The sequence below is a fragment of the Gobio gobio genome, assembly GCF_949357685.1.
Source record: "Gobio gobio genome assembly, chromosome: 17".
Taxonomy (NCBI): Eukaryota; Metazoa; Chordata; class Actinopteri; order Cypriniformes; family Gobionidae; genus Gobio; species Gobio gobio.
In genome coordinates, this window is record NC_137110.1 from 26,403,926 (window position 1) to 26,431,535 (window position 27,610).

Here is a 27,610-nt window from a genome sequence, read left to right on the forward strand (position 1 = left end):
AGTAAGAACACAGGGCAGTTACTGTTAGCTGATTTTACATAAAATAAAACCGAGAGCGATTAAAAGGCGAGTTTCTCTTTAACGGTGTGTCTCATGAGTGATGTGGTAAGTGTCAGTAAAGTGTGCTGAAAGCTGCTGCTCACCTTTATTGAGCACAATTAGTGGTGTGTGTTAACAGCAGAATCTCTCAGTGGGAGGCAGCTACCTCAGGCTGTAAACCCTCATCTCAATCCAAATTACAAGTCATTTTCTATTTCTGCATCTATGTGAAACAGGTTTCAGGGTAAATAAGAAAATTATTTTATAGGGTATTTTTTTCTGTCTATTAGATTATGATTATATAAAATATCTAGCCTCTGACAGACCACCTTCCGTATTCAACTTACTAAAAAAGGGTAACTGGCGTGACGATGACATTGGACGTAGCGTAAGCGGTTTGAATTAAGAGAGGCGTTGAACTTTCTTCGTAAATTGAAGGTGGTCCGGCGGGAGCTAGATATTTTACTTTATAAAGTTTTAAATATGGATATTTTTCTTACACAAACTCATCGATTCACTTCACAAGGCCTATAATAACCCCCCAGAGCCATATGGATTACTTTTATAATGGATGGATGCACTTTTTGGGGCTTCAAATTTTGGGCTGACATTCACTGCCATTATAATGCTTGGAATAGCCAGGATATTTTTTAATATAACTCTGAATGTATTCGTCTAAAAGAAGAATGTCATATACACCTAGGATGGCTTGAGGGTGAGTAAATTATGGGATAATTTTCATGTTTGGGTAAACTATCACTGTAAGAGCAAAAGGACTGAAAGTCCTTAAATGGATATGGTTTGGGTGTGTATTATTCCAATTACAAACTGTGTTAACACAGTCCCTCATTTAGTAATCCAATTTATGCGTGTACGCACCTGTTCCGGAAAAAAATTTTGCGTGACAACTTTTTTTGTACACGTACACCAAGTAAGAACATTTGCATGCAATTATTATTGAACATGACCTGTTGAGTGATACTGCTCAGCTTTCCACTGTACCTAGGCTAAAAAAAAGTAATAAATACATTTTCTATCCACTGCAAAGTGTCTATATTGGAGCAGTGTCTCGTTTGAGAAGAATGACATTTCCCTCAGTATCTTGAGTGTCATCACTTCTCAATCCTGCTCTTCTCACACTCACAAGAACCCGTCTGGAACATTTCAGCGGGCTTAGCCCTGTATAAATCTTCCTGTTTATGCCTTATCTGTCGGTAAACAGGTCCAGATTGGATTGGATCCCTGGGTTTGCTCAGAGATATGAGCTAATGTCCATACTCTGCTCTCGGGAGTCTGACTCTGTCTGAGTCTGTGTTCAGGCCCACATGATCTCCGCAAGACCTTGTGAGGTAAACTGACGAATTCAGAAATGTCCTAGAGTTGCTGAGTCTTACACAACCCAACTAAATATCACACCATCCAGCCAAACCAAAATGTTGTATCTACTTCTGCTGAGAAAGCAAGAACAGCTTGACATCTGGCATTTGCTGATCCAAGGGTTTGAAAAATTGGGTTATGATATTTTACACCTTGCTGCCATGGTTTTCGCACTGGTTTTGTAATGGTACCTACATTTACGCCTCAGTTTACTGCACCGTTTCCATCACACCTGTGTCTTTCTAATATCTCAGATTAACATCTGTCCTCCAACTAGTAACCTGTATATTTCCCTGGATTTCCTACACCTTCTGCCTATCAGCATCTACATATTACAACCATATGTTAAGAAAAAAAAAAGAGACGGCATGCCAAATGGTTTATATCAATTATAAGCGCACACTAATCTCCAAAACGTTCACTATGAAACTCCCTCTACTTGAGAAAGCAAAAATATCTGTAGGAGATGATGAAGTGTTTAAACAGGCGTGAGAGAAGAGGAAAAAGATGCGACGTGAGCTCCCGAGATGGGGGAAACAAACGTGCCATGACGTGCAGAAGAGATGAAGGCGGTAAATAAATTTGTGGGTGATTTGTTCTTCTCACTCCAGAAAGCTAATCGAGTTCCTGGCAAAGTTCCATTGTCGTGTTCCTGTGAACTGAAGAGAGAGACTGCCATGGAACAAACAACACCATCTGTCTGCAAGCGCCACAGAAGAGCGTTCCTGCAGATCAACCTCCATCGCAAGACCAATACTATTCCCGCAATGGTTTCAATTAAAAATCAGAGGGAGAGGGAGACTGTTTTTGCCAACCTCCCAAGGCAATAAAAATCAGGAAAACAGCCACTTGGCAAATACAGAAAGAGCAACAAATTTACAACAGCCAAACTTTTTAAAATGTTGCGCCATCAATTATTTCAGAAACATTTGCCAGATCCTGCTGAAGATCACAGCTTATAGACCAGAAAAAAAACGTGCAGGCTGGTTAGTTCTAGTTTTAGTGATGGTCTAGTTAGTAGATCATAACAGCTGTTGTTCACCAGAAAAACTTTATTTTTGGTCAAGCATCTTCCGGGTAACCAAGAAAGCTAAGAAGAACGTTGAAGATACCAATATCCCATGCTGGTCACCAACAATCAAAGTTCAACATATAAAGCCAACTATAATGGTCTTCTTCAGACCTCTCTTGACAAAAACAATGTTTTGAGATTATTCTGATATACAAGTATCTACCAATAGCCCCATTCAGACTTTCACGACTGGCGGAGGATTGGCAAAATGTCACAGGGATTGTGTTTTACAATGAGATGTTTGGATTTCAGGCCTTTTGTTTTAGTGCGGGTGGTGAAAGCAGCCAACACCAGCTTTCTGCTCAGACTCCAGGACTCCCATCTGCCTCTTTGGACCTCCAAGTGCTGGAACCAGGAAACAAGGGTTGGCATGGATAATCCACAGACAACCAGCCTTATAAAGCCATTACTCAACTGTAAAAATATAGGGCCAACTTTGAGGGTCTTAGAGGTAGAAACTTGGTTCCAGGGTCAATGACAATTGTCCAAAAATAAGTGTCCAAAATAAAGAGATGGAAAGAAATATTTTTAAAAATGGATGTACCAAGTTCTAAGAAATGTATTCTTTGCATTTGTGTGGGTTATGAAAAACGTGTCTGCCAATGTCATCAAACATTTGCATGTAAAGAGTAATAATACATGTGTATTTTTTTTTAAATATATGCAGTTTGTGAAACTGCAATTCGCTTTTCTCTCTAATAATAACTTTTAATTCATTTTTCATTATAATATTAGGACAGCTGTAACACCCTGACATGTTCAACTTGAAAAATTATTTAAATGAATTTTACAATTTAGACATTTTAAACATGTCCATCACAGAACAGGTTTACTGAAGTCATTGTATGAATACATTTATTAATGATCTTCCTTTAAAAAATCTTTTACAGATCTAGCCAAAAAATATATATATGTCATTGACCCTGGACCCTAGTTGGGTTGAACTAGCTAGGTTGATTTGTGCCTAGACGTGAGCAGATGTAAACCCTCTGCTTCCTCTCCAACCATGTTTGTAAATTTTAAACAAAATCGCACATGACTTGGCTACGATGCTACATGCACTTAAGCCATCTGCTGCAGCTATGTGTTGGAACTGAGATCAGTTCACGGAGCTTTGAGCCGGAAATAGTTCCGGCATGGAAAAGGGTGTGAGAGTTTAGAAGAGTTGCGCTATGAAAGGATGAATTCTGTCAGTGTGTCAGGATGACTGGTAAGGAGGTTCTGTAGTAATAAAAAAAATAAAAATAGTGTGAGCTCATTGCCTTGGCAGATCTCACACTAACTGTGAGGGCTGTATGTGTATTCAGATGATGTCATCATTAGACATGGGCTAATAAAATCAAAGCCAGGAGCAAAAGGAAGATGTGAAGTGAGGGATGAAGGTACGTGCTGACAGCTCAACAATGGGATCAGGTCTCTGTTTTTTCACAGTCCTGACTCACTATTGAGATGTTCCAGTGGAGAAAGAGGGCTTGAGGAGGTAAATTCCCATTTGCAGCAAAAGGGCCAAACGATTGCATCATCAGCTCACACAAGGCACCAGTATTTCCAGCTGAAACTAATGGTCAGTTGACTTTTCAATGGCCAATGTTGATGCTAATCCAGTATATGGAGTACAGGGTGGAAAATATAATGCATATATAAATATATATATTTTTGTTAAGTAACTATTTACAATAGCTGAACATCAACTTTATATGTATAGCAATATATAACTATTTGTATTGATACTTTCTAGAACTGAATAAGACATTTAAAACTGACATAAGCCTTGAGACCCCTTCTCACTGAGCTCATTGCAATGAATTCTGGGATTGCTTTATCCACTAATGAAACATGTGATATTGCTCTAGACAGCCAAAATGAAGTATGTCTTATTTAGGCAGCCCACTAGGTTTTGGAGTCTTCATTGAGCTTGAATGTTATCGGTCACAACATTCAAAGTATATACAGTATATCTGTAAAATTGTAGTCATTCAGCTTGAATTTATCAAGTCAATCATATTGGTTGTGAGCACTTTGAGGATTTGTCTTGGCCAAACTGCAGCTACCTGCAAAAGCGTCCGTCACAAACACAGTCTTTACCTTTTCTCGTAAATTTGCCCTAGGCTCGCTCTTTATTAGCACTACATACAAAGCTAGACATTTACAAGAGCGTTGACTTGCTAATAAACATCCAAGGATGACCTCAGCACATTCTCCTCTGAAATACATTTTGGCCATATTGTCTTCTGCATGAAATTACATGAAGCTGACATGAGAATACATCCTGGCTCTACAGGAAATAACTCAATTTGCGGTCTAGCACGATATTACATTTTTCTCATCCATAATCTCAAAAGTATCTGTAACCCGAGCCTTGGTTACAGACCAAAAAACATTGTTCACTGTGGTTCGTTTTCATTCTGTGCACAGTTTGTGCCCTGCAACAAGAGTGAAATGTGTTGACGGGCAGTTTTACAGAATAAATAGTCCCTTCCCACACCCAGGTGATGAATGACAACTACAGCGTTCTGAATTCTGGAGGAAAGGCCGGATTTAACATGGTAAAAGCAGACTGACTCACACAAAGAGAATGTAGGGTGTAGTAGAGTTGGACATCTCTCTGTGGCCACGAACAATTTATGATGACAGTATTATGCTTGTCAGTATGCATGTTTAAGAATGTCCCTTATATAGACAAAGAAATAAAGCATGTATTTTATTTGAACATACGTCTCTGTACATCCGCATCCACAACTCAAGCAGGAGAGCAGAACGTATCTACACACATGGAAATAATAGTGGCTCTCAGCACTACATTCCTCTGGAATGCTACGGTTTTAAAACACATTTGAAAATGATTTTTGCATTGAACCGCTAGCTACATAAAGGTATTTGCACTGTACACAAGGCAGGAAGAGTGTGACAGAGTTAAACCAGTGAGGCCTCTTGCTCTCATTTCACTGTGATTTTCTCATGTGATAAGGACATAATGGGAAATTAACACCCATTTTCAGCCAAATGTGGGTATTTTGGTGCATTATTTATTTACCAGCAACTGTGGCGGGCAACTTTTACAATGAATTCCTAGTAACAACAGCATGTACATTTCTAAGAGTAGAACTTTTGCATTATATGTTATTTAAATGTATCCCAGGTCCATGTAAAAGAGTGCAAATATGCCCTATGTTCATTTTATATGTGTAATTCCAAATATATTTGTTTGCTATAGCTAATTCACAATGCACCAAAAGACACACTGACCCAACAAATTCAGACAAATTTGTTTGTTGCTGTTGGTCAGTGTCTGTTAGAAATTTTGTTTTTACAGAAAAAGTAAAAAATGGATTTGGGTTTGGATAAAGTATGGATGAAGTCGTGTTATGTTTCTTTGTGTGCGTTTGTGCTTGTGCATTTGTCCGTAGAGTTCTGCCCACACAACAGGATTTCTGATCATAAATATTCAACATTTTGGATATTTATGATTTGACATCGGTGCAGTCCAATGTTCTTCCAAGCCGATTCAATCACTCTTAACACACCTCACACCACAGGAAAATCGAATAAGATAATTTGCAGAACCATCAAAATAATTGGAACTTTACCTATTATCTGAAGGGGAGAATTGGGCCCAAAATTGCCTTAAAACTAAATCTGTTAAAAATTATTCTCATTAATTGAAATAAAACTGAAAAAGATCGAAATAATAGATTAAACTCAAATAACCTAAACAAAAATGTTGGTTTAGCAACTAACTGAAATAAAATAAGTAGGCAAAATTTTCAAAAACTAAACCTGAAATAAAAATCAATTTAAGCTTAATAGAAATATATAAAAATAATAAAAAGGACAAAAAGTACATGACAAAATTACTCAAACTAAAACAAACATGAAAACTAAAAAGTAAAAACTCATTCAAAATATTAATAAATACTACGATAGTGTATAAATTATATTAAAATAACACTAAATAAGAGAAGAACATGCTATCGCTGAAGAAAAAAAAACTATTATAAAAGTAAATTTCCCATCCTGGATAGTAATGCGTATGATCAGCGATCCTGACCAGCCAACTTTCATTTTCTCATTAAGCCTGACTAAATATGGTTGGCTATTCATGGGGGAGAATTTACTTAACCCCCCACACCCCTCCAGCTCTCCTCTGAGCTCCCTCAGTGCAGGGAGGAACGCCCTGGATCTTGTCATTGTTATTTTTGGGGTGAAGAGAAGTGTGGTAACTCTGCTTTGTTTCACAGGATGGCTGGAAAACAATAATGCTGTCAGGGAGAGTCGTTGTTGCTGATCTCATTGGTCTTTCGTTTTTTTGGGGGAGAAATGTTGCTTCGATCAAAATGGCATCTCAATGCTTTCCATGAATAAACAACTCCATGACAACCAACTTTTGTTTTTTTCTTTTCCTGGTTGTGAATGTCCTCTGCCATTCAGTAAATACAATAGGGGTTTGGATTTAAAATAGGTGTGTACAGATGGATTCTGATCCAGGCGAGATGTTTTGAAAGCACACACATAGAAATGAAAAATCTCAAAGGAGATCTTTTTAGTATCTCAATTGTCCGTCCTATAGTAGATAACAATGGGCCTCATTCATAAAACACATGAATGAATTTGTATAAATTGTTTGTAAAACCATTCAAAGGTACGCTGTCTAATGCAGTGACAGATATAATGGACATGGATGTATGGGGATAAAATAAAAATCTTAATTTAGATTTAGTGTTAATTAAAGTTGCAATGTAACAAAACTAGTGACAGGTCATTACTTTCGCATTGTGAAGTATATCCGAGTGCAGGGCCGGCTCTAGCTCTTTGGTTGCCCTAGGCGAGATTGAGTTTTAAAAAAAGTATCAACTTCCTTCCTGTCACATGAGACTGCCAACTTCCTACCCCTACTTCCAGGGAGCACAACGAAGGCAAACCCTCCCAAAGAAAGGTCATTTTTATGTTACTAATAAGTATTTTTTGTTGACATGTATATATCAACATAATCATGAAGGTCACTAGAATCATCCAAACAAAACAAATCTTACAACAGATCTATAGTTTTTAGTATACTTAGTCAAACATAATAAATTTGATTATGAATAAAGATTGATCTGTTGAAAGCAGTTATTTTGAGTTAGATGCTAAATGTTCTCCTCTTATACATATTTGACATTGAAGGGGTGCATACAACATATTTGCCCACCGGCAACTATGGTTGCCACAGATTCAAATACGATTTTCAAGAAAAAATACAAAAACCTGGGGAAAATAAATGCAGAACAAGCCATTCAGAAAAAATTGGGCACAAATGGGTTAAGTATTTATAAAAACTATATAAACAAAAATGCTCCTATAGTTACTCCAAGACTTAAAAAGCTAATTATGACTTTATAGTCACTCCAACACTTCAAGAAAATCAAGAAAATTAAGACTTGAAGGATCAACTGCAATAAATTGGTCATACACAAATGCTAGAAAGAATGTTCAAGGATATTTACCAAATATTAACTCCATAAACTGTGCAACAACTTTCTTAAGCACCTATACCCTCTACAAACAAAAGTGCTGTTATGGATACACTGTACTTACCACTACAAAATTAAAATATATAAGTTCTTGTAGCTCTATCCCTATCTTAAATAATAAAAGATGAACAGTTGTTTCTGGCATTTCTATTCACCTTCAAAATTGACGCAGCATTAAAATTTGGCTCGTCTGGATTTCCTTATTGTCAGTGAAATGCGTAGTAATATGTAGATAACTAGCTAGCTAGTTATAGCTTAGTGACAGCAATAAAACGTCCAATGCCGTCCAATATTAGTTGATAATATCGATAATACGAAGTAAATTTATTTTGTTTGACACCTTTATGGCTGAGATGAGAAGACTTACCTCTATACTGTGCTTTCTTTTGATCGTCTGCCTTTCTCTTTTTCCGTCCCTGTGCACTCGAGGGTTTAACGTTAGACCGCTTCATTTTTGAAGAACGCGCCAGTGATGAGCACTTGCCTGACCTAACGCCTGAACGCCTGTGCTCGACAATACTCACCATCAATTCAATCTAATAATCAGGTTAAGTAATTAAACGTGTGGCTGAGGGGGCGCCCAATGATGATCATGTTTAATAAACAGTATGTTTTATTTCGCTTGTTTTAAATCTATGCTTAATGGGAAGTAAGTTTAAGGGCGCCACTAGAGCAACCGCCTAGCTCGCCTATAGCAAACGCCGGCCCTGTCCGAGTGAAACGGATTATCAGGGGAAAAATTGTTGGGCAGGAGTTGGTTCTATTCATCGGTTGTTGATTGGATGGAGGCAGATGTAAATGTGAGACTGCAGTCAACTGTTAGTAAGGGGCGGAGTTTAAGTGGACTAAATGATTGGAGAAGTGAAAGAAAGAAGTCGTTTCAGAATTTGTTTATTAAGTTCAGAATATGCACTATATTTTGATACTTAGTCATATTAATTTACTATCATCTCACATTAAATAATTTTTGATAATAAACTCAGATTCATGATTAGGGAGGGGAAATTCTATCCATAAACATGTACAGTATGTATATATGTTCACTAATTTTCGTCAATCAGAATGCATCCAATCAGATTCCAGATTCTGAAAGTTGTTTATTTGAACCCTATATGATGCAAACCAATTACACTGCGAGCCAGCTCTCTTTTTAGATATATGTCTAAATGTTTAGTATTTAGTAAATATTCAGTCTCATCCAATGTCCAGTTTGTACACTGTAAAAAAACTATTTCATGATTTGTTATCACAACTTTTTATCTTTTGTCAAATCAACTTAGATAATTAATGTAACAATTTTTTGAGTTTCTATTTATTATTATTTTATTATTTCAATAAACTCAAAATTAAGGCATCCAGGTAACAAACTTTTTTAAGTTAAACGAACAATATTTTTTACAGTGTAGGGTGCACGTTCATATGACGTAAAATGTATGAAAAACATATGCATCATGGCGCTGTGCCTGTGCAGTCAAGTATTTACCTGCTTATTTTACATGAAGGCTTTTCGGGTCGATTGAGTCATCAATTCAATTACAATCAGATTAATGATTATAATGTGCATGTAAACATAGCCATTGAGGGGACACATCCATCCCCAAAACTATGGAGATGGTCTTCAATAATTTACACACAAAAGAATTGTTCAGCTTGTGCTCAGATTTTTTTACTGTAAGCGTCCAGTCATCTCACACGTGTCTCCTCTAGAGTTTCAGTAGAGATCTCTGCAGACGTTTAAATGTGCCAAGATATAAATTTCTGCAATCCAAAGTCAGAGATCTCAACATGAACATTTCTCATTAAAGTTTTCCCATACCAAATAACCCGAGCCATTCTATTCACATTAATAACTCTACACTCTTACTCTGTCGACAATTTACATTTATTTACATTTATACAATTGTCACATTGTCAATTTTTCTGAGAATTATGCATATCTGAGAACTCTAGGTCTCCTGAGCTATGGAAGAGCGCCCACTGAGCAATAAGTGTTTCTGTGGCGAAAGCGACGATGGGTAAAGCAGTGGGGAACAGAGCGAAGCCACAACTAGAGAATAAACCGAGCCACCGTCTCGCCACCAAACATCCTTTAGGCAGCGTGGTGAACATCCACAGCAGTCAATATAAACCTGTGAGCCTGTGCCAGATGCAATTACACAAGCCTCTGTCTGAAAGATGGTTGTGTTGGCATGGGGTGTGTTTACGTGTGTATATGTGTGCGTGTGAGCATGTTTGTGTTTCCTCTGGGTACACACACCTGAATGAATCTTTGAGCGAGTAAGACCTCTGCTGACAGGAGAGTGGAGAAGTTTGTTTGAGGAAGGTAAGACGAGCCAAACAGAGTGTAAATGAATTGTGTGTTTAAAGATGCTTGTTGATTTGGAATGAATGATAATCTGCATATTCATTACTGAGAAAATGTAGATGGAGTTGGCCCAGAAGCAGTGCTGGGGAGGAAGGGAGAGAGACAAGGCGGTGATAGAGAGATGGTTTGAGAGTCATAAAGCAGCTCAGACTCACATGGAAGATGCGTTTGACTCCTGAGACCAGTTTCTCTGTCCGAATCTTCCAGAGGACGGGCTGAGGGGAGTTCAGGACGAAGACCAGTGGTTTCTGGTGCATTTGCAGGGACTGGATGGGCCGCAGATGTAACGCCACCTGAACACAGCAAAGAAAGGGGTCAAATGAGAACGAAAAGCATAGATTGCTGAAGACAATGAGGACTTTCACTAAAAATGGGGAAAAACGCATGGAGCTCTGAACTGTATAAAGTCCACAGAGCTTTTGCTGCTAGAAGGAATTCTCAGACATTTTCTGCCTTTTAAAGTACAACATTTTAGTTCATTTGGTCTACATTTGGTCTACAACAGTTTTAAGGAAATCAGTGACACTATTTAATATTCAACTTTTGTGAAATGAAAATTGTCAAAAAATAATCAGGGTGGTACAACTGTCCTGATATCATAATGGAGAAAAAGCCTCATTGAAACATTTTATAATTTTGAAAAACTGATAACATAAGTCGTTCTTTTTTGCAATCAATAAAATTGTACTTTATTTTTTGATGTTTACACTGACATTTTTAGAAAACAAGTGATAAAAAATTTGTGGAACTTTTTTTTTTTAAAACCAACATGCATTTCTAGAAACTTGGCACATTCGTTTAAAACTAGATTTTTTTTTTTTTTTTTTTTTTCAATTTCTTCATCTGGTCACTGGTCACAACTAAAGACCTGAACTTCAAAAAAGCTGCATAAAAAAGCTTTTCATTGATATGGTTTGTTAGGATAGGACACTATTTGGCTGATATACAACTACTTGAAAATCTGGAATCTGAGGGTGCAAAAAATCTAAATATTGAGAAAATCACCTTTAAAGTTGTCCAAATGAAGTCCTTAGGAATGCATATTACGAATAATAATAATAATACATTTGATATATTTACAGTAGGACATTTACAAAATATGTTCATGCAACATGATCTTAACTTAAAATCCTAATGATTTTTGCCATAAGAGAAAAATCTATAATTTTGACCCATACAATGTATTGCTATAGCCACAAATATACCCGTGCAACTTATGACTAGTTTTGTGGACCAGGGTCACATATGGGATTAGCCTATGGTTATAAAAATCATCCTAGCAAAGCTTTTATTTATATTATCCTGCTACAAAAGTTGAAATCCCGCCTCGATTCTATTTGCATTTATGGTGACCACACGTGAGGTTGTGGACGTTGTGGAGGAGAACCTTGCTGTCATAAAAACCTCTCATTCCTCCAAATGTCTCTCCTGTCCTCTTTTCTCTTTCTAGTCCATCCCCTCCTCGGTTGCATTCTGTAGTTATTGCAGTAAAGTTAGTGCCAAAAACATGACTATACAGCAGCACTGTTACTCCTTATCAGAGTTTGTGCTATTTATGTCTCCACCCCACTGATAATCGCACAGCGACTGAGAAAGCCGTGTTTTTCTTTGGAAGGCCACAATATGTGGCCTCACTGGTATTTGAACTTTCACACACAAGCTCTTTTGTTCAAAAAAGACGGTGATAGTGAAAGTGAGCGAGAGGAGAGAGAAATATAGAGCTATACAGCATGGATGGGTCAATTAATGAGGTTGAAGAGTTTATATAGATTTACACAAAAAACATTTTTGGCCAATAAAATGGTACAGATATTTAGCCTATTTATTTGTTGAATATCTGCCAGTTACACTGATTAATGGCTACACAATCATAGAATCTGCGTTATTTAAAAAAAAAAAAAAGGCATATGAATGCTGATGAAGGTTTATAAAATGCATTTAAAAAAAATGATTAGTCTTATTAGTAGATGAAAACTAAAATATAAAAAATGTATATATATACTTTTGCATTTCCCTACATACGGAGAAGACAGAGACGAAGAAAGATGTAGATTTAGATTCTGTCACTTCAAATATTCAGAAATGTGTTTCAAGTTCTAAGGAGGCATTTAGCTGGTGTTTTGTTGCATTATACCCGGTTTCACAGCCTCTGACGGGGCCCAGTGGGCCAAATATAACCTGCTGATTTAGGGCCTGCAGTGGGGTCGAAACCAAACTCCATTCCAGACATAGTTTGATTAACTACCTCTCAACACTGACCTGACAAACAAGCACTGCCTCATCACCTTTAGAGCTTTATCACTCACACTCTTCATCCATCAGACACTGACTGATTACCTACACTTCAATTCGCAATCATTCAGTTTGTCCCAAACTCAAAGCTTTAATACTGCTTCGAAAGCATATGATACGTATGATACTTGTTATACTTGATTATGATACTTTTGGAAGCTTTGGAAGTTGCATTCATTGTATTTGCATGGAAAAGAGTGAACAGTACATTCTTCAATTTTCTCCTGGAATTAAATGATGGTAAATGAGTATATTATGACTTTTTATGATTATTATTTTGAGGTGAACCATTATTTTAAACTTTGAGAGGTCACCCTGAATATTTCATATAATTTAAAGCAGTCTTGCAAATATATTTCCAAATATAAATTTGAAAAATTGTGACCAACAAAGTCATGGCAAAATGCATAACCATTTATATTTATGTTTGGAATTAAATTATGGTGAGTAAATGATGATATCATTTTTATTTTGGAGTGAACCATTCTTTCAAACTCTCAGAGGACATCCAGGATTTTTTTTTATATAGTTTGAAATAGTTCCTTTCACAGCTGGCCCTTTGGATCTTACTGATCTAAACCGGATTCTCAGGCTAATACTATTACACACTGGAGAATATATTCTCACGACTACATCAGAACAGCCAGTGTCAAATCATTCACTTAACAAATTAGTCCGTTAAGCAATCAGACACTGAAAATTTAATTTGGAAATGATATTATCTTAGATCCAGTCAAAACACATCTACAAAGACTTTGCTTTGATGCAGTTACTCAGTGTGTAAGATAAGGAAAAGTTCAATTGAACTGCATAAAAAAACTTTGTTAATTTATTTATCATTATTTTTAACTGAAACATTGCATTATTTTATTCCTACTCTCCTACACATTCAGTGCAACCAAACCATTTCTTATAACTTAGATTTATGTTTATGGCAGAGAACCTATCATCTTGAAATGCCTTATGACTTTTATGATCCCATTTATCTACTGTGCATTTTTGAGTATGACTCAGGGTAACAGAGACCTCACCTGTAAGGTAAAAATGGACATATCCCAAATGGGACACTTGATGTGGCCTTTTGACTTTCTCTTGTGTGCATCTATCCCCCACATCAAAGTAATTTACTATACATTACTGAGTATGACTCAGGGCAACATAGACCTCATCTGCATGGTAAAAATGGACATGTCCCAAATGAGGATTGTCCACCTGATGTGGACATGCAGTCTTGCCCACAAGATCACAGGTTGTCACATTCTCAGTTAAAAAAGTCTTCAATGGCACCCCCTATATAGCTGCAATGTGCCCTTGATACACTTTTCTGGCAAAACGTTGTTAGGACTAAGGATGCCATTTGGGACAAGATCAGTGCGTACCTAGTCCAACAAAACTGAATGAGATACAAGAGCAATAAACCTTGCCATTTCAAGATGTCCGTTTTAGAGGAAGCAGCTGTGTTCGTGGATGGGACTGTGATGTGTTTATGAGCTGCCCTAAATGACATGCAGTTAAGAAACATCTCAAGTGAGCTCTGACCGAGGTTTGGAGCTGCGAAATGAGGATCTCCCCCGCAGATTTGAGCCTATGTGGGAGGACGCTGGAGTAAATGAGAGTGTTTAGCAACGTGCGCAATAAAAGTGTGGCAATAATCATAACAGTGGGGCCTTTGGAGAGCAGAGAATGGAAGATATTACAGAGAGCTTATCACAAATGGTTTGGCAGTCACAGAGTAAACTCAGACGCAACAAGCAAGAGACCCTCGCTTTTTGTTCCACAGATCTAGTTTTTTTCCCCCCACTCACTTGCCTTCCTAATGTCTGTACTCAGTGGAAAATTTCAATGAGCATCTAATAGGCCTATCTACCCAAGCCTCCTGCTTGGCTCATTCTGAGCAGACATTCACAAACAAATCCAAAAGATTTTGAGTGGGGAGGAAAAAACTAAACTGACAAATGGATCAATTTGCTGAGAAATTAAAGAGGTTATTCACCCAAAAATGAAAATTCTGTCATCATTTACTCACCTTCATTTTGTTCTAAACACATTAGGCTTTAATTCATCTGTGCAACACAAACCTAAGAGATCTCTCTCCCTCCAATAAAAGTTCATTACACTAAAATGTGGGTGCTTCAGAAAGTTAATAGAGATTGTAAAAGAAATCCTTATAATACTGTATAATAATATCAATCCATGCATTCTGAAGAGACATGATCACTTTATATTATGAACAGATTTAAAGGCACAATATGTATTTTTTGCCACTAGAGGTCACTTATTCAAAACAAAGGCATAGCTTGATGACGCCTTGATTTTGCGGAATTATGGGAGATGCTGTCTTCGCCTCTAGAGCCGGTGGAAACAAATACGACGGGACTTGGGCAGAAATCATATTCATGGATGAGCTAATGTATTAAAGATTTATTCATGTTACTGTAGTATGAAGCAGGGTGGTGCTGAAAGTCATTGGCGCAGAACGAGGAGCGATTGCTAAAGAGAGAGAAGAGCGACACACAGCTCGAGAGCAGTGGAGCTTTTATATTATGCCGCAGATGAGTGCTTCTGCTTCCTCCGGTCAGGCGTATGTGGAGTAACGCAGCGCTGTTTTATCATATTAGATTAAAGTGTGTTGAAAGTTATGTTATAATGCTGCTCTGTGCGTTTGTTTGGCGGCTAATTTGAGACACTTGTTGCTCACTACAGTAAGCTAGATCGATATTGGCATGGTAAAACATGGTACTCTGTCGATGAATGTATACAAACAGTTGCTCACCTGTCTAATAAAACACATAATATATTAAAGCGTCTTTGGTGTTTCCATGGTTTCTGCAAAATAAAAAAAGGAAATTGAGGGTAACGCGAGTATGTTGTCATTAATAGGCTACGCACGGATATGGTCTGTGTCCTGGTTAAAATTGCTTATTTCTCTGGATTTAAACATTCTTGGAAACAAATGGGATAATGCAAGTACACAAGTCAACAAAATATCTAACATTGTTCTAGTGGTTTTTGGATATTTGAATCCAAAAATCGTACATATTGTGCCTTTAATTTAGGCTTTTATTCAAATTAGGGATGCACCAAATCCAGGCTTCGGCCAAATATTGGACTTTTTGATGGGGTTCGGTTTCTGCCAAACCGTAGAATTTTTTTTCACCGAACTGATGTAATGACGCCGTTGATTACGGGAAGGTGTTTACTAGGTGGACCGTTCTAATGCAGTAGGCTGTGAGAAAGTCAAAATGGAACTCATGACCAGAAAAAGTGTTGTTTGGCAGTACTTTCAGTAAAAAGAAGGCGATTCAAGTCGAGCTACATATTCAATTTGCAATGCCGATTTGTCTCGCGGTGGCAAGCACCCTAAACAATAGCCAAAACATTTGTGTATGAAACATTGTGCATGAAGGAATCTACAGACAGCAGCCAAAATGCAGCAACTTCAGGTATGGCCGTTGTTTACTTCATTTGGTTTACTTCACTTCATGTGTTTACTGTGATAATGGACTGAGGATGGGAATAGGATTCGGTATTCGGTTTCGGGCAGAATCTTAACCAGTGGATTCGGTATTCAGCCGAACCCCAAAAATCTGGATTTTTGCATCCCTAATTCAAATATAAACATAAAGAAACGTACAAGCAAATTTAGATATCGGAAGCTCAAAAATATTTGCTTGATGTGCGAACCAATGAGGTCCCTTCTTGTGCGTCAAGCAGAGCAACCTGTGTTTCCAAAATAAATAAAAGCCTTACGGGTTTGGAACGACACGAGTGAGTAAATGCTAATAGTTTTCATTTTTAGGTGAACTATGCTTTTCAGCAAGAAACCGAGAAAGAAACGGGAAGAAAGTTTTGTCTGAATAAAGGGATGCAGAGAGTTATAAGGAGAGGGGCGCAAGTACAAACTCTCCTGGTTGTAAAAATCATGGAATTTCAGAATCAGACAGAACCAATTCCAAAAAAGTGAGTCATTAAGAGGAGGCACAAACACAGTCGTGCTGCCGTTCCAAGACTGCTCCAAGGTGAGAAGCAAATTACCTTGGCTAGGCATAAGCCAAAAACCCAGCTCTCCAGGGTGAGCTCACATACTCCGCATCACACATTGGCAGTGCTGGGAATTGGAAGCGTTGATTAGTCCCACATCGTGCAGGTTCTGTGAAACTCCATCTGCGATGCTGTAATGCATCTGTAATGCATGCACTAAACTGAACAATACAACATGGTTTACAATGGATTTCTACAGAAATTGAATATCATATACATTCATAGAGAAATGAGTTCATCCTTCAATATTGTACAGAAGGCGTACAGATGATTAATTTCACTGCACACACACACATCTTTTTCCACTGACAAGGTGCCACTGAAATAAAGGTGGTTCTTAAACCTGCTGCTCCATTATTTTTGGTGAAATGCCCACATCTCAAAATCTAATCAACAACTGATGGATAGAACCAAGTTGAGTTGAGGAAGAAAAGATCTGTTGCAACTTCCATTTCATTGCAACTTTAAAATATGATCTCAAAACCAGCAGTAAGGCTTATTAACAAAACCAGCAATGCACTATATTTGTTTGTAGACTGGCAGATTGTGTAGTAACATCCTAATTTAGGTCATCATTGTCAAGTCAGCAGAAATATGAGACGATGCCAAGAAAATTCTCGGATCCCCGGTCAAGTACTGGCTATGGCACCAGCAACAACACCATTGCAGTAGAAAACACATTGGAGCCCTCTTCAATCTCAGTGTCACCACAGGAACTACCGATGAATTGCCAACAGAGTTGTTAAACTGACCAAGGCCAGGCTTCAGAAGAAAGAACGGGTAGAGATGATCATGTTTCGAGAGATAAAAAGTAAGGCATGGCCAGTGTGAAGCCCGGAGTGTGAGTCTGGACCTGATTTCACAGGCCACTGCGCTTACCGCTGTTTGGTGGTGTTTCGGGGGCCTGTCCGACCAGATTGAGTTACAAAGGAACTACAGCCTCTGATAGGAGACAGCTGCACCTCCCCGTACAAACCCAGCCCAGAGGCTAGCATCACTGCAGGGGGTGATGGGAAACCAATCACACCATGTCATTTGACACACCAGCAACCTACCGTTCAAATCAACAATTTAACCTCAGTGAGAACAAACAGTGTCAGCAAGACACTGCAGTTCCTTTCCAGAGACTGTGCTGTTCCTTTCTATCTGTCTGTGAAACCTTCATAATTCCTGCATACTTGAGTAAAGCACCAATTAATCAATTCTGTCAACTCTCTATGTACTGTAAAATCTTTCTCTTTCACTGCTGACAGCAATTCCCTGCTCAAAGGGAAGGGTGTTGACTCTTATTGAGCTTGTTATGTGACTGATAGTCCTCCCAAACTTTTAGTTCACTAAACATCCTCTAATTAGATGCCAAATAATGCAAGATAACATTCACTTGGGCCACGTGAAGTTTCTGGGAATGGGCGATGTACTTGGGAAACAGCAAGAGTATTAAGGAAGATGATAGACAAACGATATGGAATAATTCATGGAGAAACTAAGAAAAAGTTGGTGATCAGATAGTTAGTCCCTTTTAGGGATGTCAAATGTACTGGTACTTTGTTACAAATTTGGCACTAAAATAAATGGTAACGCTTTATTTAAGGGTTCAATTCTCGCTATTAGCTAGTTGCTTATTAGCATGCATATTGCTAGGATATTGGCTGCTTATTAGTACTTATAAAGCACATATTAATGCCTTATTCTGCATGACCTTGTTCTATATCCTTAATCCTATCCAATACCTAAACTTAAACGCTACAAAAACTACCTTACTAACTATTAATAAGCAGTAAATTAGAAGTGTATTCATAACAGGAAAGTCCACTAGGTCACTTGCTTTGGTCCGGACCAAATACAATGTTGATTTTTTTTGTTTTCTTTGGTGTGGTTCGCTTTCACATTGCCCTTTTTCCAAGTGAACCAAAATTTGTAAACAAAACCACACGTGTGCTAAGGTCATCCATTCATTGGACATAAATTCTCAAGCAGGGAAAAGCAGGAAGTGCAAAAACAGGCTAATCATGGAGATCTTTCGTAGTGCAATTTTTATTCTTTTAGGCCGTGTGTCCACCAAAGCGTTTTTTCACAAAGTATTTTTCGAATTGTTTTCAATGGGAGCGCCGCGTTTTTAAAACAACATGGGCGTAGAGGCGCTGAGCGTCTATTTCATGCTCAACTGCTGAGCACTTGCCGTTTTTTACTGGTTGCCGAGAGTTGAAGAATATTCAACTTGGAGAAAAACTCAGCGCTCATCACTCGTCACTTTTTACCCAGCCGTCCAATCACGTGTTACCAAATAGTTAGTATATATTTACCAAATAAATACTAGTCTTTCTACAGTTTAGGTAGTATAAATTAATATATTTGAGTAATATCTACAGTTGTGTAATATAAAGATTTTTCTCTTTATTTAATGACTAACTTTAACCATTACTTGAATAACAGAAGGATTTACTTATTTAAATCAGAGTTACTTAACTAAAAGAACGTTACCATATTTGTTTTTGCTGTGGTATCGAAATTGCTCTTGGGAATTTACACTGACACTGACATTGACTGTAATTGTGATTTTATTTCTTGTAATTGCAACTGTATATAAATCACAACTACAACTTTATTTCTCACAATATGCTATATAATAGTATATCATATACGTTATATCTCAAAATTGCAGGTTTTTACCAAATAAGGTAAGGTATAAGGATAAATAAGGTACAAAGATGTCTCTTTGAGGGTACTGCTCCAGTGGCAGGCTGGTTTTTATATATGTTTTGTATATAATTTATTTGAATTGCGACGTTATTTCTCATAACTGTCATTTATTTTAAACTGTATCTCAGATGTGGAAGCAGTCTTCCATAATTAACTGCACACATTCACAAAGGCAGTTTTAACTAAATGTAAAAAGAAAAACATTAGAACTCGAAAACAACTCTATCAGTTATTTATAAAGTTTGTTTTCTGGAAATAATGCAATGTTTGCACATTCTCTGTGACTGTGTCAGAGCAACACACTTAACTTTGCTTAGCAAAGCAGAGATTTGTGCTGTCAAGAGATAAAATCGCTACCATGTGTCTGTACATGAACTTCACTACGGCACTCTGTTTGAAACAAAGTAGAGCTATGTGAGCGTTTAGCACTGTTGTGTTGTTGTTTGACTGTGCATCTTGGTTGTTTCTGCATGGCTGAAGAAGAATAAATGAGGTAAAGATTGAGGGTCAGATCAATCTGTTGTGCGCTGTTATCACCACTGCTCAGTGATCTGTGACCTCAACCTGAAGCCCCTTTAGTGCACTATGATGTCTATCTGCCGGTATCTAAGCGTGCAAACACACAGATATATCTACCTCATCAGCCCTCTGTGCAGACACATCAGAGCACGTGGGTAACTGATAGCCATCATGCTGTGTGTTTGTGTGTGCTTGTATGAATTCAGGGGCAAGTTTGGATAAATCTTATAGCCCTAAGCCTCTATGTGTGTTATGTGCACAAAACACACAGAAGAGAACAGACACAAGTTCACAAGACGCATTTTCGCAGAGCTTTTATTATGCTATAATGTTTTATGCTATATTATGTTATAATGCTACTCTGTGTGTTCGCTCGGTGGCTACTATGAGACCCTTGTTGCACACTGCAGTAAGCTAGATCGATATAGGCATGGTAAAACATGGTACTCGCTGTAAATCAAGAAAACAAGATTTAAACAATAAGGCTAACTGTGTTGAGCTACATAACAATGTTTTGTTTTTTGTCGATGTTGCTCACCTAACACATAATATACATAAAACGTCTTTGATGTTTCCATGGTTTCTACAAAATAAAAAAGGGAATTGAGGTTAACGCAGGTATGATGTCATTGATAGGTGACGCATGGACATGGTCCGTGTCCTGGTTAAAATCGCTTATTTCTCTGGATTTAAGCATTCTTGGAAACATTTGGGATAAAGTACACAAGTCAACAAAATATAAAACATTGTTCTAGTGGTTTTTGGATATTTTAATCCAAAAATCTTACATGTTGTGCCTTTAAGGGCAGTTGTGACCTAATGGTTAGAGAGTCGGACTTGTAACCCGAAGGTCATGGGTTCGATTCTCAGTGCCGGCAGGAAATGTAGGTGGGGGAAGTGAATTAACAGTGCTGTCTTTCACTCTCATTACCCACAACTGAGGTGCCCTTAAGCAAGCCACCTAACCCCCAATCGCTCCCCGGGGCTGCAGCAAAAAAACAATGGCTACTCTGGGTGTGTGTCTATTGTTTTTATCTTAAAATTACATTTATGCAATTGACATAAATCTAAAATATCTAAAAAGACTTCTTGTCAAGAAGACAAGATAAGATATTAAGAGAACATATTAAATAGTTTATGTATATAGTGAGCATATTTGAGTGTACTGTATGTTGTATTACTGCACTGATTTTCTCACTTGTTTTAAGTATAAGATGTGACAAAATACACATATCCAAGATACAATCTATAAGAACAAGTAAATAAGTAACTAGCAAATATATCTTCTATAATATTTTAGATATGTCTAATGTAAAACTTAAAATATCTTTAAAATAATTCACTGAGAAGTATTTTTTTGGGACAAAATATACAAAATACATTTAATTAAAAAACTGTTTTACTCAAAAAACGTAATTTCTTTTCGACCCAAGAAAGAAAGACATGAACATCTTGGATGAGATGGGAAAAACACCAATCTGTCTTCATTTTTTTAGATATTTTTACTGTAAAACATAAAATATCTTTAAAACATTAACAGAAAGATGCCTTAAAAATTCATATGAAGACTTTTTTTGCAGTACAAACATTGTGCTACAACCAAATGTGCTATTAATGCAGAATGCAGGTGATAATATGACAAAACAATAAAAAAAAGAAAAAAAAGATATGCATATTTTTAATTTGTCAACTGATGTTAAAATAATGGAGAATAGAATTAGATTAAATGGCAATCGCTGAGATTGATTCTCTGGCTTGAGGTGGCAATGCTGCCACTGTCCCCTTCACCTCGTCAAAATCTCATGTTTGGGTTAGCGAGGCTCCAGTCTCTCTATCTAAGAATTCCACCTGATAAAACAATCATCCGCTCTGCCTCACGCTGAGCCGCGGCCAAGAGCTGGTGTTTGATGTTTAACTTTCGCTAAATTGATTAGACAAAGATGGCCTGTGAGTTAGATTAAACTGGCTTGACTTTGTTTATTTTCAGCCATGCTGTGAAATCACACTCTCAGAGAGGGATAAGAGACACAGGCTATCCGCTGTTTGCTCTCATGTTGCTAAGAGAAAATTACACTTGTTTGTCAAAATATAGAACGTGGTTATTTTTGTGACACAGTTTTGACAAGGGAAATGCCACACCCTGTAAACGTCTGATAAATTCCATGGCACTGCACTGGACCGGAAGGCGAAAGACCAAAAGAATGCCGATACTGGTTTGAATAGAGTATTAGACCACAGCTAATACAACATATACCACAAGATTTTACCTGTAATCACGTTAATATAATGTCCTGACCACAAACATCTTTATCTAAATGTTTGTATTAGTGGTATATACTAATCTGCACAATTGTTTACTTCTTTTCATACTGTTATCTTTTTTGCCTCTCTCATTATTTTGTTGTGCTTTTTTTTGTTCGTTTTCTTTAATCTGGTGGTTCTCAACTGGTGGGTCAAGACCCAAAACTGCTGGGGAAAAGATGTTAAAGGTCCCATGGCATGAAATTTTCATTTTATGAGGTATTTCAACATTAATATGAGTTCCCCTAGCCTGAATATTGTCCCCAAGTGGATAGAAATGTTGATCGGTGTAAACCTGAGTTCTGGCTGTCTTTCTCTGCCATTGAGAAAATGACAGGCCAGACGAGCCAATCCTGAAGTCTCCTGGTTTGACGTCCAAGCAGGAACGGTTACCTCCCTTTCCTCCGCCCAGAGAATCTGGCACGCCCATGCAAACGCTCGAGAGATCATGGGTTGTGAACGAGTGAATGCTGGCAGTTTCTCAGTGTTTGGATGTACAAATGAAAACAGAAGTCTTTTTTCAGTTCCTTCTGATCTGTGATCAGTGATTTCTTATGTGTAGCTAATGATTTATTATTCGTGCACACGCAGCGGCTTCTCTCTCTCCCGACAGAACGGTGTTTTCGTGTTTTCTATCTTGTGAGTCAGTGTTTTTGTACGTCCTCGTCGCGTCTATCTGTTCTTAAATGTGCATACAGTCGGGAGTTTCTGCTTAACATCGGCAGAGCCAAATCTTTAGAGATAAACCTCACGCACGCTGAAGCTCGGCCTTCAACATCCCCGACCCCCAGTACTGCATCTGGCCCACAGCGGAGGCACCAAACGCGGCGTGAGATTAAGCAGAAGGGGGGTAAGCGTGAGGGTATCTGGCTAGGCTAGCCAGCTTTCCCCACAATAAACTGGATTACATTCGATTACTGCTGTTGTGTCTTTGTTTGCGCTGTGTAAGTTACTCAATGCGCGTCACTGACGCTTTTCATATGATTGGAACATATCTAGAAATAATGCTTTAATCAAACTTACTAACTCGTTCATCTCGCTGTAATGGTACATTGCATGTGTTACAAAGTTGGTAGAATAATGATGAAGACGGACTCGGCGTGACTGGGACTCGTGTTTATTCAGAACTCTCAGATACAAACACAATAAACTCGCGCTGACAGACAGCGCTCTCACAACTCAGTAGTTACTATAAATAACTTTGTTAGCAATCGCTCCGTCTCCGTGATGTCCGGTTCGCGAACGAATCATTCTTTTGAATCGGTTCTTTTTAGTGAACCAAACCAGTTCACCAAATCGGACTGAATCGTTCTAAATGGTTCGCGTCCTGAGTCAGCGCTGATCCATAATTTACTAAAGTTACTAACTTTCTGACATGAGTGACAGCCCCTCCGACTAGAAATAACCTAATAACCTGAAGTATATTCTAGTAACTACAACAGTTCACCCTGAACTGAGACATGCTGAGAGAACTGATGAGAAGTGAACTCAGGTCCATCCGTCTCTCTGGCAGCAGCTCGTGCGTCGTAGACCTCGTTAAACCACGCCCCCTCCGCTCATTTCAAATGCAAAGATGTCAGCCAATCACAACAGTGGGCGTTTTTACTGAAGTCTCACAGCAGACACGCCTCTTGAAACAGGGCAGTCAGCCACAGGGCAAACAGCAGTATAGACAAAATGCCTTTTATTTCTAAATTATGACATTTTATGATGTAAAAATCATACTAACAATATAAGTACACCTCAGGAAACACTATAAAATAATAGAACAATGCCATGCCATGGGACCTTTAAATGCAAATAAAAAAGCAACTATTCAAGTTAAGACTAGTGAAATGCCAATATATCGGTCAGGCGCAGTAATCAGGCCCTATTTGGTGATTCTTTGGCTGATAACTTTTTTCGTGAATTTTGAATATATGTAGTTTCAGTTTGAATAAATGTACTTTTCATTTCAGAATGTTTGTGTTCAACTATTACTACTTGCTATCACTGAGATGTATCACCATCTTCCATCCTTCTTTTGAAATCAGCATTAGCCATTGAAAACCCCATACTTGTCAACCAGTTTAAGACTGAATAAAACAATAGGCGTATCAACTTTTGGAAGGCAAGTAAAAAAATTTTTTCATATTTTTGTTGTTGTTGTTGTTAAATCACTGACTTGGATCAACACACATTTCCAGAAATTAATCTGTGAGCCAAAAAAACTGCACAGTTTGCATGACATGCCTTCTACACTACCCATTCAAATGTTTGGGGTCTATATGTTTTTTTTATTTGTATTATTATTAATACTTTAGCATCAAGTTGATCAAAAGTGACTAGATACAAAAATATTATATTTCTTCTTTTGAACTTCCTATTCATCAGTGCTGAAATCAATCATGGTTTACACAAAAATATTAAGCACAACATTTATTAATATCAACGTTAATGATGATTAAAAAAAGGTTTCTTGAACACAAAATCATATGAAATATGTTCTGAAGTTTCCATAGTTCTGAAGGATCATGTGACACTAAAGACTGGGATATTGGCAGCTGAAAATGCAGCATTACCATCACAGGAATAAATAACATTTTAAAATGCATTAAAATAAAATTTCTAATAATATTTTACAATATTACTGTTTTTCCTGTAATTCTGATCAACTCAATGCAGCCTTGGTGAGCATAACAGACTTCTTTCAAACAAACAACATATGGTAATGTATGGGTTAAATTTGCAACTCTGCAAAACCAGTTGCGAACCACTGCTCCAATCTCCTCCAGCTGGTATTTATTCACATTCTGAGTAGTGCATCTAATCTAGCGTAAATGTGCCATACAGTAATTCTTCTCTTATCGAACTAGAGTTCCTCTCCAGAACACACACTCTTGTCTCCACTACTTATTGCCCTTATCACATCTACTGCCACAGAATGAATGCTTTGTTTCCTCTCTCTTTGAGACGCTCCATCCATCCACACGCACACACATATAGGCTTGCAGGCAGAGAGAAAGGTTCTGGCACTTTGATCCTTAGGTCACTGCAGAAACTGATGAGATCATTGCAGTTTTGTGCATTGAGATGAAGGAGTGAGTTAACCTGGAACTAAAGGATTACCGCCCAAGCGGCCTGTGTCAAAACACAGCCATTCTCTGCCGCCTGCCGCAAGGGTATCAGACTACCACCTTCCAGCCAGGCCTTTGTGGAGGTGGCAGTGATAGAGGGAGCAGATTGCAGGCTTGAAAGGGCCTCTCTGACTGGGCTGGTTTTGCTGTCTGTAGCAGGGCTTTCAATACAAGTGTGTTTGAAGTCGAGAGAATCCGTTTCCCTGAACTCTTAAGATAAGGACACTGAGATCCATGGAAATATCTATTTTTTCTCAGCTCTCTAAAGTGAGGAGAAAGCTATCTTGATGTACAGGGCTGCAGGGATGGCCACAGACACGGCTCTTTATCAAAAGCACAGAAGGAAGACTCCTTAATGAGTCAGGGTCTTACTGCTCTGCCAAAAGAACATTCCACTGCATCATCGGACGTCATCCTAACCTATATTCCCAGAAAAGCCAATGTGTCGTAACTAATGCATTCAGATTAAAACCCAAAGTCCATGTCCATTATATTTAAGACCAAAAGCTGACAAAATCTTTCAGCCAGTATAAATATTTTAACTCTTTCCCCTCCAAACACAGAACTTTTCCATTATTTGTGAGAAAACGCTTCTCTGCCAAACACGGAATTGTCAGGGTTTCTGTGTTTTCACTGTTATACACTAGGGGCGCTATTAAGCATCTTCTGAATGAGTACAGAATCTCCTCAAAACACAGACGAAGAAGAGGCACAAAAAAAAACAAGCGATCGTTTGTAAGCAGAGGCATGTGTAAAATAATGTGATCATCAACATTAAGTATACACAAAATAAAAAGTTTTTTTTTTTCTTCTTAAAAGCAGAGGGTCTGCTCTTTCTTTTGATTTATTGCATTATCAGATATTCAAATAACAAAATATTCTATGGGCCATTACATTTTTGTGAAAATGATCAAAAACCCTGGCGGTGGCTGGCAACTTTTTTTTAAAAATGCTGGCGGGGACAGAGTTAAATGGTCAATGCCAATATCTTTAAAAAAACAGGGTTAATGTATGGTTTATTTATTATGTATAGTACCGGTCAGAAGTTTGGAAACATTACTATGTTTTTTTGAAATAAGTCTCATCAAGCCTGCATTTATTTTATCAAAAATACAGAAAAAAACTGTAATATTGTGAAATATTATTATCACTTAAAATAATGGTTTTCTCTTTTAATGTACTTTAAAATATAATTTATTTCTGTAATGCAAAGCTGAATTTTCATCAGCCTTCAGTCACCTGATCCTTCAGAAATCATTCTTAACTTTAACTTTTTACTTTTTATTCATCAATGAATGCTGAAAGAGAGTGTCACGGGTTCTAAAAAAAAAATATATTAAGCAGCACAACTGTTTCCTTTATATAAGGATAAAAACCTTTATTTTAAATTGTAATAATATTTCACAATATTACTGTTTTTATCAAATAAATGCAGGCTTGATTAGCAGAGACTTCTTTCAAAAACATAAACAAGTTTCCAAACTTTTATGCACAATTTAATTTCAATTAAATTTAAATTTAAATAATACATCCACAACTTTGTTGCAATAACATTGATATTTATTTTACCTTATATTATAATTCATAAACATAATTTGAATTTGACAATTTATCAATGAATAAATAGTTTAAGTCAATCAAATATTTTGACCTAGATTAAAAAATAAATAAATAATAATATTTTATAATTGTATATTATATCTATATATTTTATCTGTAAAAATAAACACTATTCAGGAAAAAAGCTGCCAATTATTGGTCATCCGCTGCTGAATTTTGCTTAATTGACATAAACTAGGCTTACTATTTACATGTTAAACTATTGCTTAACTATTGACATAAAAAATGTGGCTGGTTAATAAAGGACAAGTTATAATGATATGTCCTGACAACTTCCTGTTTCAATAGGAAATACTTCAACATAGGAAAGAGCTGAGTCAAACACTTTCTTGGGGTCTCTAAAGAGTCCATTTTTGACCGGTTTTTGACCACGTTTGACCGGTATCTAGCATGGAGGCACAAAAATAAACTAGGGAGAGAGGGAATGGAATCCAGGGCATGTCGCAGGCAGGACTCGAAACTGAATCCCCCACGTGAGCACCATCGCTCAATATGTCCACTGCACCACAAATTCTTCATGGGGAAAAAAATATTGCATTATTCATAAAAAAAAAATGACTGAAGCGAAAGAAAGTACTGTTATATTTTCAGTGAGAGAGATGAGGAAGTGAAAGCAGTATGCACAGTCACTGCTAGGTGTTCAGTTTCACTTAATTAT

The 27,610-nt window shown here is 37.4% G+C and overlaps 1 protein-coding gene across 1 annotated transcript in view; it reads right to left on the reverse strand.

Moving 5' to 3' along the window:
- Positions 1–27,610, reverse strand: part of tgfbr3 (transforming growth factor, beta receptor III) — a 135,194-nt gene that overhangs the window by 46,753 nt on the left and 60,831 nt on the right. The window contains exon 4 of the mRNA XM_079840947.1: positions 10,519–10,656. Coding sequence (XP_079697073.1) covers positions 10,519–10,656 — 138 coding nt within the window. The remainder of the gene's footprint in view (positions 1–10,518; positions 10,657–27,610) is intronic.